The sequence below is a fragment of the Chrysochloris asiatica genome, unplaced genomic scaffold, assembly GCF_000296735.1.
Source record: "Chrysochloris asiatica unplaced genomic scaffold, ChrAsi1.0 scaffold00019, whole genome shotgun sequence".
NCBI classification, from domain to species: domain Eukaryota; kingdom Metazoa; phylum Chordata; class Mammalia; order Afrosoricida; family Chrysochloridae; genus Chrysochloris; species Chrysochloris asiatica.
In genome coordinates this window covers 26,822,750-26,841,840 of record NW_006408537.1, presented here as the reverse complement: position 1 = coordinate 26,841,840, position 19,091 = coordinate 26,822,750, and the positions used below count along the sequence as shown (strand labels likewise).

At 37.4% G+C, this 19,091-nt stretch overlaps 1 protein-coding gene across 5 annotated transcripts in view; it reads right to left on the bottom strand.

Annotated features, from left to right (window-relative positions):
• The window catches only part of KCNQ5 (potassium voltage-gated channel, KQT-like subfamily, member 5), a 771,186-nt gene that overhangs the window by 118,779 nt on the left and 633,316 nt on the right, over nt 1-19,091 (bottom strand). Inside the window, exons 9-11 of one of the 5 annotated variants that reach the window (XM_006835755.1) lie at nt 13,312-13,338; nt 7,637-7,693; nt 3,632-3,852 (exon numbers count right to left, since the gene is read on the bottom strand). In XM_006835755.1, the coding sequence (XP_006835818.1) occupies nt 3,632-3,852; nt 7,637-7,693; nt 13,312-13,338 (305 nt within the window). The remainder of the gene's footprint in view (nt 1-3,631; nt 3,853-7,636; nt 7,694-13,311; nt 13,339-19,091) is intronic. The other 4 variants (XM_006835757.1, XM_006835756.1, XM_006835759.1 and 1 more) reach the window with 4 other exon arrangements.

The window sequence follows — 19,091 nt, the reverse complement described above, 5'->3', positions numbered from 1 at the left end:
GGCACTCACTCATCTCTGCCAAGAAATTTGGAAGACAACTATCTGGCTGACTGACTGGAAGAGATCCATTCTTAGGCCCATTCCAAAGAGAGGTGACCCAACGGAATGTGGAAATCATCGGACAATCTCTTTGATATCCCATGTTAGTAAAGTTTTGCTAAAGGTAATACAGAAATGGCTACAAGCATACATTGACAGAGAACTTCCAGAAGTTCAAGCCAGATTCAGAAGAGGCCGTACATAGAACGAGGGAATCATTGCTGATGTCCGATGGATCTCAGCTGAAAGCAGAGAATATCAGAAAGATGTTTACCTGTGCTTTATTGACTATGCAAAGGCTACTGATTGTGTAGATCATGACAAGCTATGGACAACATGGCAAAGTATGAGTATTCTGAAACACTTAATTGTGCTCATGAGGAATGTGTACATGGATCAAGAAGCAGTTGTTCGAACAGAACATGGGAACACTGAATGGTTTAAAGTTAAGAAAGGTGTGCGACAAAGTTGCATTCTTTCACTTTACTTTTTCAATCTGTATGTTGAGTAAATAATCTGAGAAGCTGGGTTCTATAAAGAAAAATGTGGCATCAAGATTGGAGGAAGACTCATTAACAACCTGTGGTATGCAGATAATATAACCTTGCTTGCTGAAAGTGAAGAGGACTTAAAACATTTACTGATGAGGATCAAAGGGCACAGTCTTCGGTATGAATTACATCTCAATGTAAATAAAACAAAAATCCTCACCACTGGACCAATCTACAACTACATTCTTATCAATGGAGAAAAGATTGAAGTTGTCAAGGACTTCATTTTTCTTGGATCAACTATCAACACTCACGGAAGCAGCAGTCAAGAGATCAAATGACGTATTGCATTAGGCAAATCTGCTGCACAAGACCTTTTTAAAGTGTGAAGAGTAAAGATGTCAGCTTGAGTACTAATGTGTGCCTGACCCAAGCCATGGTATTTTCTTTTCAATAACCTCATTTACATGAGAAAGCTGGACAGTGAATAAGGAAGACCGTAGAAGAACTGATGCTTTTGTGTTATGGTGTTGGAGGAGAATATTGAAAGTGCCATGGGCTGCCAAAAGAACCAACAGATCCATTTTGGAAGAAGTGCAGCCAGAGTGCTCCTTAGAGGCCAAGATGGCCAAACTTTGTCTCTCATAGTTTGGACATATTGTCAGGAGGGACCAGTCGTTGAAGAACGATATAATGATTGGTAAGGTGGAGGGTCAGAGAAAAAGAGGAAGACCCCCAGCAAGATGGATTGGCTATGTGGCAGCATCAATGGGCTCAAGGGTGGCTACAGTAGTGAGGTTGGCCCAGGATCGGACAGTGTTTCATTCTGCTGTGCATAAGATCGCTATAGGTCGGCACCAACTCGATGGTACCTAACAACAAATATATACATGTATACATATAAGACAAAATGAAATATCTGATTTTACTTTGATCATCCTCTCATGTCAATAAGTTAAATATTTACATTATCATTTTTAATATCTGATAGTATTTTATTATATTGATGTACCCTAACATGTTTGACCCAAATCTCTGTTGGTTATACAGATTTCCAAACCACTACAAATGCAAGTTATTTATTACTTGGATGAAATTCCTTGGAATTAAATCCTTTGCTATTTCCTAAGGATAAGTTCTTAGAATTGTAATTGGTTGGTAGTATACGTCCAAGCATATGCATAATTAAAGCCTTTTGATATATATTGCCAAATTGCCTTCCAGAACGTGTGCACCCATTTACAATCAGAGAGTCTATTTTCAGTGCAGCATAAAGCTTTCTCACTAGTTACTCTTGACTCAGCTGCTCATGCATGGGCTCTCAGCCAAATTCTGAGGGAGAAGAGTGGAAACTGGTGTATGGGCAGTGACTCAGAATGCTGCAAGTGGCTTGAGGAAGGAATGTCCACTGCTAGTGGAAGAAGCATTTCCCACCTTGGCATAGAAACAGGTGAAGGAAACTGTGGCAAGATCAGCATATCCTAGGACTGAGATGGAAGCTATAAACTTTCCAAGGAGAGGCCACATCAGGTCAGCAACTTGGATCTCCATGGAAAGCATGGGATCTACATGGCTGTGGAGAATGAGGACGTATGAAGAGGGAATTCGTATTGGTCAACTTCAGAGTGTGACAGATATCCCCAAGGATCTCTGAATGAGCAGGGAGGGACTATGGGCAGGGTCCCCAGGGATTTTATGTAGAGACACTGAGATCACTGCAATTATTGACCCATAGTTGTTAATTTTATCCCTGGGGTTCCCAGGGCCTGGGAAAATATAGGTTATGCTAGGGAATGAGAGTAGAAGGGCTTTGGAATTTTTACGCATTACTAGAAGATGCTATTTGATTTTGGTTCTTTGCCCAGCATAAGAGATCCCAGGGGCATACTTAAAACGAAAGCCAAGACAATCTTAAATGAAAAACACAAAAAAGTTTTATTTTATAAACATAAAACTACGTGTTCGTCAACAGAATGTGAAAGCAAGTAAACTTTTGATATGTAATATGAGAAATAAACAAGGTTAATTCCTCTTGGGAGAAGAACTTGCGTTTCATTTATCACTGGAAGACTTTGAAAGAACTTTCAACAGAAATCTTTGTAAAGAATGTAAGACGTGGTCTTGATTTAGTGGTTGTTGTTGTGTTGTTCTTAAGTGCTGCAGAGTTGGTTACTACTCATAGTGATCCTGTATATGGTTTTCGGGGAGCGGCTGGTGGGTTTGAAGCACTGGCCTTGCAGTTAGCAATCCAGTGCTTATCTTACAGTGCATGGTTGTTGTTGTTAAGTGCTGTCAAGTCAGTTCCGATTCATAGTGAACTTGTATAGTTTCTGAGGAGGGGTTGGTGGGTTTGACCAAGCTTGCGGTTCAAACCCACTTTGCGGTCCAGTGCTTTATCCTACAATGCCATACCAAAACTTCTACAGTGCCGTGGTTGGTTGTTGGTTGTTATGTGTCGTGGAATCGGTTCTGACTTATAGCGACCCTGTACAGGGTTTCCGAGGCTGCAAATCTTTACGGGAGCAGAAAGCCTCATCTTTCTCCCGCGGAGCAGCTGGTAATTTCGAACCGCTGACCTTGAGGTTTGCAGCCCGATTCGTAACCACTAAGCTATCAGAGCTCCGACAGTGCTATGGTAGATGGAGTTTATTAAAAAAGGTAACAGCACCACTGTTGTCCAGAAAGGGGCTGTGACTCAATTAGCTGTGTCTGAAGACATTCCCAGAGCAACATTCATGGTAGTTTTTTGTTTATCCAGTTCAAGATATCAGAAAAACAGTCACATTAATCTTAGTATAATATAAACCTTGTCTGAGAAATAAATCATAGGTGGTAGAGATGAGTGAAGAATTAACAACTTTTTGTTTGGCTTCTTTGAAATGTAAATTCAACTGTTAAAGTTGCTTCAGAAAGTAAACTTAGGTTTTGTATCTTTCTTTGCCCAAGACAGTGAATAAACTGCCAATACAACAAACAAGCATTTCTTTTCCTAAGGTTGTTTCCTTCTATCTTCAATTGGTACCACGGTGAATTAATTACTTACAGTCTCTCTCACTATAGCCTATCTAACAAATAAATGGTTATGGAAAAACAGGCCTTACCGTCTATCACTGGTTTTGGCTGAGAACTTTTGAGGCGAAGTGAGGGACGGAAGCGGGTTCGGTCGTTGAAGCTCCAGCTCTTCTGCACTTTGGTAGGGCTGCCCTCGGCTGTGATGTCAGTGCTCGGGGACCTCCTGTCACCTACCGAGGCTTGTCTGCTCTTAATACTCTGGCCCCTTGGGCTAGCCATGCGCACTCGCTCCTTAAAACTTAGCTTCTGACTGTGGAGAACAGAAGCATGATTATTCATTTCAAGCAATTTCCACTTGGGTAAATAATTTGATGAAACTCTATAAGATTATATATTACAACAGATACAATGTTTTCAGCAAGTAGGCGCATAGCAATGTATTTTTCCCCTTATTGAAAATTTGAGCTTTATTTAATCTCTATGTTTCCATTTATTTGAAATTAATCTCATTCTATAGGTATACGCAACTCCTTGGATTCATCAGAGAAAGGACTAAGACAAAATACAGCAGTTTGTACACAATTGCACTGGAAATAACCAACAACTAGTTTGGTATTCCCTTTATGAACACCTAGGTCATTTTAGTTTTTAACCTCATTTTTGGAGATTAAAAAAACTCTTATTTGAGAGCATCTCTGTAATTTCCAAACATTTCTACAGGGAAACAGGGATGACAATTTCATATATAATCCACATTCTGCATGCATTTTGTATTTCAGGCAAGATTATGATATCCATAAATTCATGCAATTTCATAGCAGTTGGTAGCATTGCATACATAATATTAAGCATACGACACTGAACATCACGTTTATTTTATGCTTGTATTCATTCTTGGAGACCAAAACAAGCAAGCTAGAACAGTCTTAACGTATAATGAATGTGATGACTGATTAATGGAATGAGATGTTAGGTTCACTAACACAATGTCCTGCTATTAAACAGGTTATTGATTTGCTGTGGCAGCTACTGGTAAATTATATTTGCCAAGACATTCAGTTCTCAGATGCCAGCTAAGATTGAATTCTCGTGCACTGATAAAGGAAATACTACCAACCAAAGTAGCAACAGAATCCAAAGTGCACTCTACACTTTTCTAATGAAGAGAAGAGTTATAATGAGGTAGGAAGTACAAGATGGAGTTAAAGAGACCTGGATTGGAATCCCAATTTGCCCTGTCTTATCAGTCAAGTCACTTTGCCCCTCTGGGTTTAGGAGTCCTCATTTCTAACATGGAAATAAAAATAAACCAAGGGATTTTTGTGGGAATTAATGAACCGAATGAGTATGTGAAGTAGTTGGAACATGGTATACGTATGATAAAATGTTTGGTTTCCTGGTTGAACAACATGATGAACATAATGTCGCTAAATTGTACATGTGAAGATTGTTGAAATGACAAGTGTTTTGTTACATATACGAGTATATTTGAGACTTTTTGAGGCTGATCATATGCATGGATTATTTTCCTTTGCACAGGAATGTCATCATATGTAAGAAGTTTTGTGAGCCCATTTTGTTTGTCTGCTTGTTTCTTTCAGAACCTGCTTGCGTTATTCATTTAGAAGGTGACATTGTAAGACACCTTCTGTATGGTCTGAAGAAATGATGGTACAATGGGTTTGAGGGGGAGCCACTCAGAGCAGCCACTTTGAAATGCAGAGACCTGTTCTTACGGACAAGGATTATCTGAGACGAAGTGGAGGCCTTGTCTTTTCCACTTACCGCAATGTCCACTGTCCCAAACTGCAGCATGCCAACAGCAAATGTGTTTTAGTGGATATGTGTTTTGTAACTAACAAGAAACTGTAACATTTATTTTTTCCATGCCTACTTGCTTAACAAATGAGATTCTGAGAAGACATCACATTTTATGTGTGTTTACACGAAAACAAGTCAAATCATGATCTTTGGTGGTCAGAGGGTCCTGGTAACAATAAACAATTTGACCATGCAACTGACAGCTCCTTCTCCAAAATGCAAACACAGCTAAATCCAGCAAGATTAGCTGAAGGCAACATGCAATGAACAGGATGGGCAGTTTGGTGATGGGGTCAAGTAGGTTCAAGAGTTCTTTTAAACAATCCCATCAGTTGAAGGATTTATCTGTACTCCAACAAATGTGATTAGATGACAGATATTAAGCAACAACAGTAACATCATAAAACTGCACCTTTTTATTCTCAACTTATCCAAAAACCTTCAATTAAGCAAACCCATCAAAGGGATAGTCACTTTTCCTAAGCCTTTTTTTTTTTTTTTTTTTAAATTTAATTGTAAAAATTTGAACTCTCTTTTTAGTTTCAGCACATCTGTTCCATCACTTAAAAGTAAGGTGATCAGTGCCATTATTTAGATTAATGACTGGCTCAAGTTGCCATAGTCCTCATTCTAAATTTTCTAAACCTATTACCTTTTCTGGAACTAACAAGTACTGAGTACTATGCAAGGTTGAGTGTAGTTGATTCCAAATAATTTAAAAAAATTTTAAATATATGTCTATTATACCAACTAAATGAACAAGAAACTGATTAAAGCATCATAACACCATTTAAAATAAACCTTATTTCTTCCTTTTTAAAAATTTCAGTTTCTGAAAACTAAAAAAAATCCAAAATGAAGTTATTAGAATAAAATCCACCAGGATATATCTAAAATAACAAAAGTATAAGTTACAGATGTTTCTATGAAAAATACCTTAGAAAATTGCCCCTGTAAAACATTTTGATACACTGTCTCAGAATTAATAAAAATGTGGATGATACTATTCTTTGAACTCTTGTAGCATTAAAAGCATTTAAAGGTGATATAAATTCATTCTAGATATCATTTATTCTCTTTTAAAAATTTATTTATATTGTGAATTTATATTATGAATCACCTATTCTTTTGTCCTTTCAGAGAAAGAATATTTGTCAGTGTCTAATAATAAACAAAAATTCTCAAGAACTATTTAAAAGGAAGTCAGTATTTTATATGCTAAATTAGAAAAACAAATGATGTTTTCATTTCTCTTTTGATATAATTGTAGGAAAGCTATGAATTAGATCCTAATCCAGAACTTTTTAACCAGGCAGAATTTTCTTTCCAAAGGCAAAGTTCTGCTCTTGTATCTTCTTACAAGAAGCTCCTCTTTACTGCTTTTCTACTGTATTTCTTCTTTGGAAATCAACAAAGCATCTTGATTTGATAGCTATTATACTGATTAGGTAGCTATTATTGAAAACACACATCGATTAAAAATATAGATTATCTACTGGTACATTAGTTTTCATTATTCTATTGCCTTTTTTTTTTTCTTCTTACAAACATGATTTTCCGGGAGGATTTATGTAACAGTGTTTTTAGGAAGAAAGCCAAGAATTATCCCCAGGAGACCAACAAGGAGTTCTCTCTTTGGGGAAAGTAACCAAAAAGTCACTAGAGTCATTGATTGGAAATATTTCTTAGCATGCACATCTACAATCCCAGCTGAGGACCATACTTAAGGGTGTTTTCAAAACCACTCTACAAGGATATTCTTCCCTCTCTAGATTCCAGATGTGCAAGTTGTTCAAATGACCCAGCATGCAGTCTATTAATGACTATTCACTGTTCAGGAATTCTGTGGCATCACTGTAACCCCACAGCAATCCTCTTAGACTTAGAATGTTGTAGTTATTGTTATATTTAATTAGGGCTTTAGTTTTTCATAGGATAAACATTCTACAAATTCTTACCTCAGGCACAATATAGCAACTGAACCCTACTAATCCACTGCGTGCAGCAGGTCAGCAGTTGTCCAACCACAAGGGTGCCAAGGGGCTGACTGCCAGCACTAGGCTGGACCCTGACTACTGCCCCAGAGGTAGAGTATCAAAGCAGGCAACAGGCAACAAAGGAATTTACAAGCAGGTTGAAAACTTCATTCAGAAGTCCCTAGGAAGAGTGAGTCTCTGAACAGGGCTCAGGTGAAGGTGGCAGTGTAACCTGGTCATGCACCTGAAGTTAGTTGGCATTCTCAAATCTCATGTCAATAGCCGGATGCTGGATACCTCTGCTTCCGTAAGGTGTACATTCTGAAGAGCTTCTGCTTATTACTACAGAACTTACTAGGAGTGAGGGAAATAGAGCAGCACATTACTAAGTATTTCACTACCAGGAAAGTGCTGAGGGATTTTTTTTTTTTCTTTTTCTAAAAATAAAGCCATTTGGCTTCATTGTTTATCACATATAAATGCACAGACTATGTTAGCAGTAAGCACTAACTCTAGAGTTTAATTGTGCTGCTTGGAATACATCTGATGATCTTCATGGCTACTTTGAGATAATCAGATTTGAAATAGGCATAACAAATGATGGTAGTCTATGTGTCAATATTTGTTTCATATGAAAATATCTATCTATAGATATTTATTTTATGGGGCCCTAGGATACAGGGTCACTATGGGTCGGAACTGACTCAACAGCACTTCACAACAACAAAGGAGTTTGGGGTGGTGCTATGGGATAAAGCACTGGACTGCAAGCTTGGTTTGAACTCATGGTCGGTGCTTCAAACTCACCAGCCACTCCTCGGACACTCTATACAGGGTCACTATGAGTAGGAACCAACTTGATGGCACTTAACAACAACAAAGTGGCATGCTAGGCTGCTAACAGAAATGTCAGGAGTTGCCCCACAGGAGCAAGAGAAAGCTTTCTGCTTTAGTAAAGATTATAACCTAAGAAACCCCATACAGGGCTGCTATGAGTTGGGACTGACTCCATGGCACACAGACATCAATGTAGCAGATAATATTAATTGCTTTGGGAAAAAAAAGTTCTTGATTTGTCTGAAACACTTGGCAGTTATACTAAAGTATATTATCAGATAGAATATATTTTCAAAAAGATAGAGATAAAGTTGTGGAACTGTAGGACAAACACAGGACTGCTAACTATAAGGTCAGCAGTTTAAACTCACCAGCCACTCCTTGGAAACCCTCTATGGGGTTGCAAAGAGTTGGAACTAACTTGAGCGCACTAAACAGCAGCAGAAATAGTTTATATAGAACAATTAAGTTTCTTATTTTCAGGCCTATCATATGCTTTCAAAAGTCTAAATGAGTTCCCTCTATCAATACGCAGGAGCAGAAGAAGAGACTACTTTGAAAAGATTGTTTTTTAAACAGTCTAACATTTTGTCAATAGGGGCACAAGCTGACTATGCTAAAAAAAAAAAAAAAAAGAGAGTCTAGTTGTACTAAATTTAGTTTAACAAACATGCAGATAATTCATTGAACCATTGAACACAGAAGAAGGAAAATGTAAGCACCGGAAAATAAATGCAGAAGAAATCTAAAAAGAACATATAGCCATTTCCATCTGTGTTCTAGAGTTCTCTTCTGAAAGCCACACACCTCATCAGAAAGCCAACCAAGGAGTGGTTCAGACAAAGCACTCAGCAGATGATAGCACAAGATTGTAAAGTAATAAAAATATCATTTGTACTTTCACTTTGATGACATGCACCTTTATAACAGTCTCAGAGGTATCTGTTAAAGCAACTTTAGATAATCTACTAAGAAGCCTGAATGAGTTCTATGAATGAAATGCTTTATAAACTGTCACTAAGGCAATTTAACACACAAAGAAGGCACATAGGCAACCACTGTTGATTAAGTAGACAGAGAAGCAGAAACAGTGTATTTTTTATACATCATAATGTTATATAGTATAATTGTTATAGATAATCCCAAACCTCATATCAAGATAAGGATATTGGGTAATAGGGTCTGGTTAGTTTACAGGTAAATTCTATTTACCTAGATGATAGTTATAACCAAAAAGAGAAAACAGAACTGTCCAATTGAAGAAATAATTTGAGATGATTAATTAGAATAAAATTAATAAATGTATTCACCACCATTTACAATGAGATTAGAATTGTTTTGGTGGGAAGATAGAGAAAAAAAATTAGTAATTAAATGATGCTAGGGAAGCAGTATTTCTGGCATAGGTAGAAGGAGAACAGAGCAAACTCAGTTGAAATGCATAGTAATTTATATTTGACCCTGCGCCAAAGAGAGTCAAAGACACATTTTTACCATCATTCAGCTGAGCTTTGTTAACAAATAATTATTGCGACTGTTGCTTTTTATTTTTTAAGGAAAATTTTTGAATCTGTCACACACAAGACAAAACCATCTTGGAAATGGATGTCTTTTCTTACCTAAGACATTGTAGATGAATTTATTTTAAACATATATTAACCTCACCCCAGACAAAAATTTCCTTTCGCTAACAAAAAGTATTCGAGTGCAGGGACATGGTTAATTAAGGGGGTCTATGAATATGTATGGCATGTCAGTCCATTCTGTGATGAGAAGAGCATCTTGGTACAGACTAGTCTACAAGACTCTCTCATTCAAGAGTGCCAGTTCATTGGCAAATTGAACTAATTTATGGTTGAATTAAGGATCTCTGATAGCGTAGTGGTTATGAATTGGGCTGCGAATCTCACGGTCAGCAGTTCGAAACTACCAGCTGTTCCGCAGGAGAAAGATGAGGCTTTCTGTTCCCATAAAGATTTACAGCCTCGGAAAACCTGTACAGGGTTGCTATGAGTCGGAGTCGACTCCACGGCACATAACAACAACAACAATGGTTGAGTTACTCCCAGTTCTTAACACACTGAAACCCAGGAAGAAGGATTTAGGAAATTTCAGTCTCAGAGATATCAGAAAGATAAGAGTTGGCTCCTACAAATTAAAAGTTTGTTTATGTCAAACATCACCAATAACCCAATGACAGTAAATGGCTCTGCATTTGGATGGTGTCAATTAGCTCATTTGCAATTAAGTCAAGAATTAATCAACACTAGTCTGGATCTGTCCTAAGTTGGTACTTAGGATATAGCAAATTTGTTTTACCCAAACAAAATATGCATGAAAGAAAATCCATTTGTAATGAGTGTTTTCCCTTGGAAGAAAGCAGATCTGGATCCAGACTTCTCGGAAATCGTATACAGGATTGCCATGGGTCGTAACCAATTCGATGGTACTTAACAAGATGGTACTGCCACTATTGTTATTACAACAGTCTTTCTGCATTCACTATGCAGTATTAAAAATTCCAGTGCATATGGAATGTACAGTAAAAAAGCTAAGGCAATATTAAAATAGAAACTTTAGCTGATTTCCTTCAGATTATTGCAATTTTTTTTTATTGCAATGTTTCCTTCTTTTAAAGTATTCCTCCTGTTTCCTCATTTTTGTTGCCATTTTATCTCTTTATAGCTTATCAAAAATGATTTAAGACTTACTGAGCACATTCTCTGCCATGACTTTATATAGTGTGACATGACAGATAGTTGGGGAAATAAAAGATTTATGTGTATGAAGCATTAAGTAAGGTGCACAGTACAGTACTATATGACATGTTTCAATGTCATTTCTGCCAAATGTCTAATGACTAAAGACAAGCCAAGAAGTTTTAGTGTGATTCTTCAGATCACCAACCCAGTTCAGTGGTTCTGTGCATATTCGAAATTATATGTGAATTATCTTTGACAGCCGCAGATATGAACATTTAGAATAGATTCTAATGCTTTTTCTATATAAGTGAACATCAGGACATTTAGAAAATTGGATTGTTATGTTTCTGAATTGTGACAGATGAGGAGGAGGCTTTGTTTTAGATGGGGGAGCAGAAGCTTGATAATTACATGCTAATTTTGTTTTCCTTTTCTGCCTTGCTAACATGTCCTGGTGTGGTGCTGTGGGATAAACACAGCAAGGCTGGTGGTTCAAATCTACCAGCTGCCCCTAGGAAGCCCTAGATAGGGATGCTATGAGTTGGAACTGACTTGACAGTACTTAGCAATAAGAACAACAATATGTCCTGGTGTGGGCTGTAGGATAAGCACTAGACTGCTAAACAAAAGGTTTGTGGTTCAAACCCACCAGCTGCTCCTCAGAAGCCATATAGAAGGTCGCCATGAGTTGGAATGACTTGATGGCACTTAATAACAACATGTGACAAAAGGGCAACATCACTAAGTTGGTCTAGGGTGGCCCCTCACTCAGGATAGCCATAAAATGTTTGCTTATTCAAGCATCTAACATGTCCCCTTTAGGTGTCAGTGATCTCCTTTTTGGGGAATAGAACCAAGGCAGGGGACTGTCTTCTCAGCTAGTGATGGAATTCATGACAAAGGTGGCCTTGGCCCTTAGAATGTAGTGACAAACCACCCTTAGAGATCATTTATAAATAGATAACTCCTGAACAAGGATGTTTTCCAAATATCATCAGAGAGACTAAAACACAGCTAGTAGTAACTTTTTTTTTTTTTTAAGTACAGTGATCACAAAAGAAAAATGGAGGGATTTTCATGGAGTCTGAGTAAAGGAGCTCTAAAGGGTCCGAATCGGTGAGTCTACCTCTCTGTGTCTATGCAAAGGATGCCCTGAGTCTACTGATCAGCATATCTCTTTGGGAAGAAATATCTCGGAAGTAGAGAAGGGCAAATCTTCAGGCTACTAAAACATCCTGAAAACATCACTCAGGAATATCCAATGCCTTTTGCTCTAACTCTATGTCTACTAAATAAGAGTCTTTAATACCATTTGTTTGGTAGGTTTATTTACCCAGGAGGAGTACCTGATATTTGTTCTACTGCATCTATACTATGCTCCATCATAAATGAACACGTACATATTTTGGTTTGTGAATTTTTGAAGTGTTATTAACATTAAGCAGAAATTGATTACCTAAAAACTCATCACAACTAGTTTCAGTACTGTATATATCATTAATAATGTCATTATTGAAGCAGTATAAAATGAATAGAACAAGTCCTGGGCCTGCACTGACCCCAACTCTGTTGGCAGGGGAATTTCTTTGTTTCCTCTTTACTGAAGCATGTGATAGGAAATAAACCACATTTCTTTCGCTTCTGGGCACCTGGGATTCCCTTGCTGGTTCTGCCCCTCCACTCCTTACACCATCAGAGCTGGGATGCTCCTGGAACTGTCCTTCAGGGCTTTGCTTCCATATCTGGACCCTTCTTGACATTGTCTAACACAAATCAGTATTTTCTCTTTCACTTCCTATTCTCTCTAAGTCCAACTCTGCTATCCTGTTTGATTAAGCAGTCTTCTAAAGCATTGAAGAGTTAAGTTTCTGGGCAGATTATCTTCTTCCTTAAGGACGGAGGACCCTTCCTTTGACTGAGACCACCTGAGTAAACCTCAGTGTACTGGAGATGGCACAGTCAGATTGTTCCTATCTCCTGTACACAGTGTTCCTCTTGCCAGTAAAACAATTTCTCAGCCCAGAAGAGAGAAAATGAAGGGGGATTATGTCTTAGCTTCCAGGGACTGAAAATGCTGCTTTTTTTTTTTTTTTTCTATCCTGTAGATCATAGAAGTATAGCACTTGGATAAGACTTCTAGGAAAATAACATTAAGAAATAACCAAAGATAATAATTATGACTTTCCCCTCAAGAATGCTTCAGATCCTGTAAATTTTAAAAAGTACCAAGTGAGTTAGAGGAAGATACTTCTGCTCTCAAGTTAAAAAAAAAAAAAAATCAATAAGATAGCAACTTTTGCAGACAATCTTGTGAAAGGCCACTTTTAATCATCTAGTATTTTTTGATCGATTTTACCCACATGAGACACATTTAAAACATCTGTTAGGTACCAGTTTTATAAACAAACATGTATCAGAAGAGAAATCACAAACCTGCTCGATGCTTCCCCTTGTTCTTTCCTTCAGGTGCGTGCAGACAGAAGAGAAATGATGATAAACTGATGAGTACATTTATAGCATTTGAGAATGGCCAAATTGGAGACTGTGTATCAGGTACCTTTAATACCCATTTCAAGCAAGAACCACAAAAGCAATATTCTTTATGAAAAATACACTAGAATTTCCAACATTATTTGTGGCACAAACCTGAAATAGTATATTTGTTTCTAAAACCAATATAATCCACACGTAACCAAAAACCCTTAGATTCTTCATAGCAAAAATTTATACCTAATTATTTAAGAAGTGTTTCTGATCTAACTGGCATTAGCTAAAGCACTTGGAAAATGCTAGTTACACTGTAGCTGTTGCTCCTGTGTTTTAGGTGGATATTTGGGTTTCTTAATCTGTATTTATGTGAGCCTATGGTCTTGTACCTTGCATGAAAAATTTCTTTTTCATACTGTATAAAGTATGAATTGCCTTGGAGCACACTAGACACATAGAAAATCTATCAGATCTCTTTCAGCTTACTGTTGAGTGGCACTTTAAATGACTCAGCTCTAAGTGACATGGTATATATAGTAGGCACATTTGAGTCCTTACTTGTATGTAAGCTGTGTTCTTGGGCATCGTTTTCTGTGGGTCTTGACTTGCTCATGAATAAACAGAAGGCATTGGACTAGATAATCTCTGTTTTCATAAGGCCTCACATGGTATCCTTGGAGCTTGAAAGTTCTCCATAGCTTCATAAAATATCTGACTCATTTCCTAAAATAACACATTTGTCTGTGTTTCACCCTTTGCTTGAGTTTTGTGTTTTGCCCTTTGATAAGAAAATACTTCCTTTTTCAAAATCCTTCTGTTATTAAAATCAAACTTTGAAATAACAATTGCTAAGACTACGAAAGTATATATAAGAGACAAATCAGACCAGAAAAGAGAGAGAATAAGAAATGCTGGGCTCTATCCCTAGCAAGCTCGAGCAGGTATGGCGTATTCCCTTTCCTTCCTTAAACTTCTTTCTCAGACCCTTTCTTCCTTCTGCTCTCTAGGATGAGGTTATGGGGTCAAAGCATCCTAATGCATCTCTTGTACTATGGGGAGGAAGAGCCTGAAGTTGGTGTCATTTTATGATGATAACAATGATGATGATGACAATGAAGATAATCTTATCTCTTCCCTGGCAATCTGTTTAAAACTGCATGCTCCTAAATTCCTTCCTTATTTTATTTTGCTCCTCAGCACTTAACATTAAAAAAAAAAAAGTCTATTTCCAGTACCTCTTGAATATACAGTTGACCCTTGAACGATGCAGGGGCAAAGAATGCTGACCCCCCTGCAGTAAAAAATTCAGGTATGACTTTTGAATTTCTAAGAATTTAACTACTTAACCTCTGTTGATTGGAAGTCTTACTAGTAGCATATACAGTCTATTAACACATATTTTGTGTACGTATTATATACCATATCCATGTGAAAGCTGCATTTTCAATATAAAATAAAAAGGCATTTCATAAAAGGTGCAAGGTTTTCACACACTGGAGTAGCTGCAGTGACGGCTTAATGACTTTTATCTTAAAATGGGCAACTGTAGTTGCAGATCTCAATTTATGCTACATATCAAATGATTAGTTTTTCTTGTAATGTTATGACTTTTCTCTGCTTCTTGGGAGTACTTCCAGCATCAATAGTGGCACTTCATTCATGGGTACCATGGTGTTATTCACAGTTTTCAGTATTGCATTAAGCATGATGAAAACTACGCAAGAACCATGAGAGATCACTTTTTACTGTGATATGAAATTGAATGGAGAAATGAACTGCTCAAGGCAGATGATTAGAATCACATGATACTTGCTTGTTTGTTTTTCAAACCAAGTATGAGTGGACCCATGCAGTTCGACTCTGTGTTGTTTCAAGGTCAACAGTATAAGCTATGAAGGCTGTAATTTTGTCCTGTGGTTTTCTTCCATTACTACATTCAGTTGGTGTGTGGCACATAAAAGGTGCTCAATGAGTACTTGTTGAATGAATTCATGAATGAATGAATAATCTTCCCTTCCCAAAGTTACTAAATTCCAAACACAAAGGGAAATGTTGTTGTTGTAAATGTCGTCAAGTTGGTTCCGACCCATAGTGGCCCTGAATAGGGTTTCTGAGACTATAAATCTTTGCAGGAGCAGAAAGCATTATCTGTCTCCTGCAGAGTGGCTGGTGGGCTCAAACTTTGGAACTTGTGGTTTGAAGTCTAGTGCTTATTCTATAGAGTGACTGCATTCCCAAAAGGAAATGCAATTATGTAAGTAAAATGAAGTTTTGTTTTGTTTCACAGGACATTACTCTGCACTCCTTAAGTTAACTAATTATAAATGCAAAAATATCCCCCAAGCCATTGTAAATTATTCTCCTCATAAAGCTACAGACTTGGTTAAAACAGGTTTTCTTTCTAACGCAAAGGTTCTGAAGTTGGCTTTAGGGAACCTATGAATACATTAAAATTATACATAAAGTTTTGATTTTTTTATTTATTGAATATTTTTTCTTGGAAAAAAATCCATAATTTCCATTACATACATTCTCAATGGTTTAACAAAAACAGCAGCAACAGCAAACCATCAAGAACCACTGCAATTTGAAACAATGAAGTATGCTGGGGGAGAGTTGTTAGGGCATTCAGGATCCCATGATCTTTGCCACTGACTTCAGTGTCATTTTAAACAAATTACAGTTATTCAGTAAGCAGAGCTGAAACTCCAAGGTTAATTACAGGTTCAGGGGAAGGAGAGTGAGGGGGTGGGTGATAGTCATGGGGAGGCAGGATATATGCAGGTGTTTGCATCAATCCTTCCACTCATCTATTCCTACCGAAGACCGGGGAAATATCAGAAAAGAAAAATTATGTGAGTAAAGAAGTATTCATGCACTGGGAAAATTTGAGTCATTATTTAAGTAGTTTTTCCAGGTTTCAGAATGATGTTTAATCCCCAAACTGCATTAAGTGGGAAGCCAAATAATTACATATGACAAAAGACCATTCTTCTTCTGTCACTTTAGAATCCTCTCTTGGTTTTCCTCCACACCTTTTCCCTTTTCACTTATCTAGCAGCCTTCATGAAGACAAGGAGAACAATTTCTATATAATTTCCATTTTTTATTCATACACCCAAGGAATAGATGGCACAAGAGTTACCTTCATTAAAAAAAAAAATCAGAACTTTGAAAGAGCTTAATACTCATAATAAATTATTGATGACATTGTGAAGTATAGGAATTCCAGAACTTATGTAAAATCTGTACATAGATCAAGAAGAGACAATGTTTGAACAGAATAAGGGGGTACAACGTAGTTCAAAATCATGAAAGCTGTGTATCAGGGTTGTATCCTTCTATTAAATCTGTATGCTGAGCAGATAATCTGAGAAGTTCTGCTATATGAAGAAGAACATGGTATCAGGATTGGAGAAAGACTCATGAATCTGTGATGTGCTGAAAGTGAAGAGGATTTGAAGCACTTACTGATGAAGATCAAAGAATACATACAGCCTTCAGTATGGATTACACTTCAACATAAAGAAAACAAAAACTCTCACAACTGAACCAATAAGCAGCATCATGAGTAATGGAGAAAAATTGAAATTTACAAGGATTGCAATCAAAGCCCATAAAAGTCAAGAAAACAAATAACACATTGCATTGGGCAAATCTGCTATAAAAGACCTCTTTCAAGTTTGTTTGGTTTTTAAAGCAAAAGTGTCACTTTGAGGACTAAGATGCATTTGCCCCAAGCCTTGATATTTTCAGTCACCTCAGATGCATGTGAAAGCAGGAAAATGAATAAGGAACTGAAGAAGAATTGATACCTTTGAATTAAGGTGTGAGTTAAAAACAGTGACTATAAAATAGATTGCCAAAAGAATGAATGAATCTATCTTGAAAAAAGTACAACCAGAATACTTCCTAGAAGCAAGGACAGTGAAACGGCATCTCATGTACTTTGGATATGTTATTGGGAGAGACCAGTCCCAAGAGAAAGATGTCATGGTTGGTAAAATAGAAGGTCTGCAAAAAAGAGGAAAACCCTTAACAAGTTGAATTGACAAAAAAGAGGACAAATCTTAACAAGATGAATTGACACAGTAGTTACAACAGTGGGCTCAAACATAGCAATGGTTGTGAGGCTGGGCTAGGACTGGGCAGTGTCTCAATCAGTTGTACATAGTGTTGTTTTGAGTTGGAACCGAATTGCCCGTACCTAACAATGGTACTCAATAAAAGGAGTTCAGTTCAGTTTTAAAATCTAAATTAAAAGAGGCTTCTCATTCATACGTTCATTCAACCAGCACTTGTATTTCTAGATTGCTAAGGTTCCATCCAGGTCTAAAATTCTGGGAGGAAGGTAAGTTTATGCTTATCTCTGCCCTCTCTCTCCCCTCACCCCCCAGGGATTTTATATATCACAGATACTGACAAGAATTTAGACACCAATATCCTATTAGAATTAAAAATTATCTTGACCAGCTCTTGTCCTTCACTTTGTGAATGGGAAAACTGAGGCTCAGGCAGGGCAGGGAAGCAATGCAATAAACATTACATTTATTTATAGTAAAGAAACAATAAACATGTTTATTTGCAATAAATATAAATGAATGCAAACATTTGAACGTTAATTTCAAATTTTAATTTGATTAGTCCTATTGTCTCACTGTGAAGTTATGGTATGGCACTGTGGGATAAAGCAATGGCCCACAAGGTCAGTTTGAACCACAAGGTTGGCGGTTCAAACTCACAAGCAGCTCCTTGGAAACTCTATACAGTGTCCCCATGAGTTGGAACCAACTGAAAGGCACTTAACCACAACGACAAAATTGTCTCACTGTACTTCTGGTGTGGTGCTGTTGGATCCACACTGGACCGTGAACTACAAGATTGGAAGTTCAAACCCATCAGCTGCTCCTCGGAAACCCTATCCAGTGTCACTATGAGTCAGAACCAACTCGATGGCACTTAACAACAACATTGTTTCATAGTTAGGCGATCTGGTAGCGTAGTGGGTTAGGAGTTGGGCTGCTAACCGCAAGGTCAACAGTTCTTAGCTACCAGCTGCTCTAAGAAAGAAAGATGAGACTTCATGCTTCCGTAAAGATTTACAGCCTCACAGACCTTATACAGGGATGCTATTAGTCAGAACCGACTCCACGACACATCACCACCACCACCACTATTGTATCACTGTAAACTATAATCATATTATGGTCTTGATTTGCATCTCTCTTTTGCTTATTTTTACTACTGATATTAGCTTGATTTGCAAACTAGATCTGCTGCTTCCTAGTCCCGTGTGTGTTTGCTGCACCACAAACTGTTTAGACTCTAGTTCCTGAGAATAAGTCATTAAGGCTTTCCCAGCCAATTTCCCTTCCAGATCAGTAAGAAAGAGGAGGTTGATCTGACTGAGTCCAAATTTAGGTGCCCTGAATCCTATGGAGCACTAGAATTAAAATTTTGTTGGATTATGAAGGGAAACAGCAGGTATGTTAAAATACTAACTCAGCTAACAACTTAACTTTGGAATAACCTGAGGAACTATTTCAATCAAGCTGGAGGACACTAGTCTTTCCCTTGACTTGCTTTGCTTGTTTCAACCAAAGGCTTCTTTAATTAGACTGAAATTATGATGTAACATGCACATGCTCTGTTACTTGAACTGGAGACCAGGATTCCATGACTGAGGGTCTTTTTTTAAATTAAAAATGATTGTGATAATTATCAGT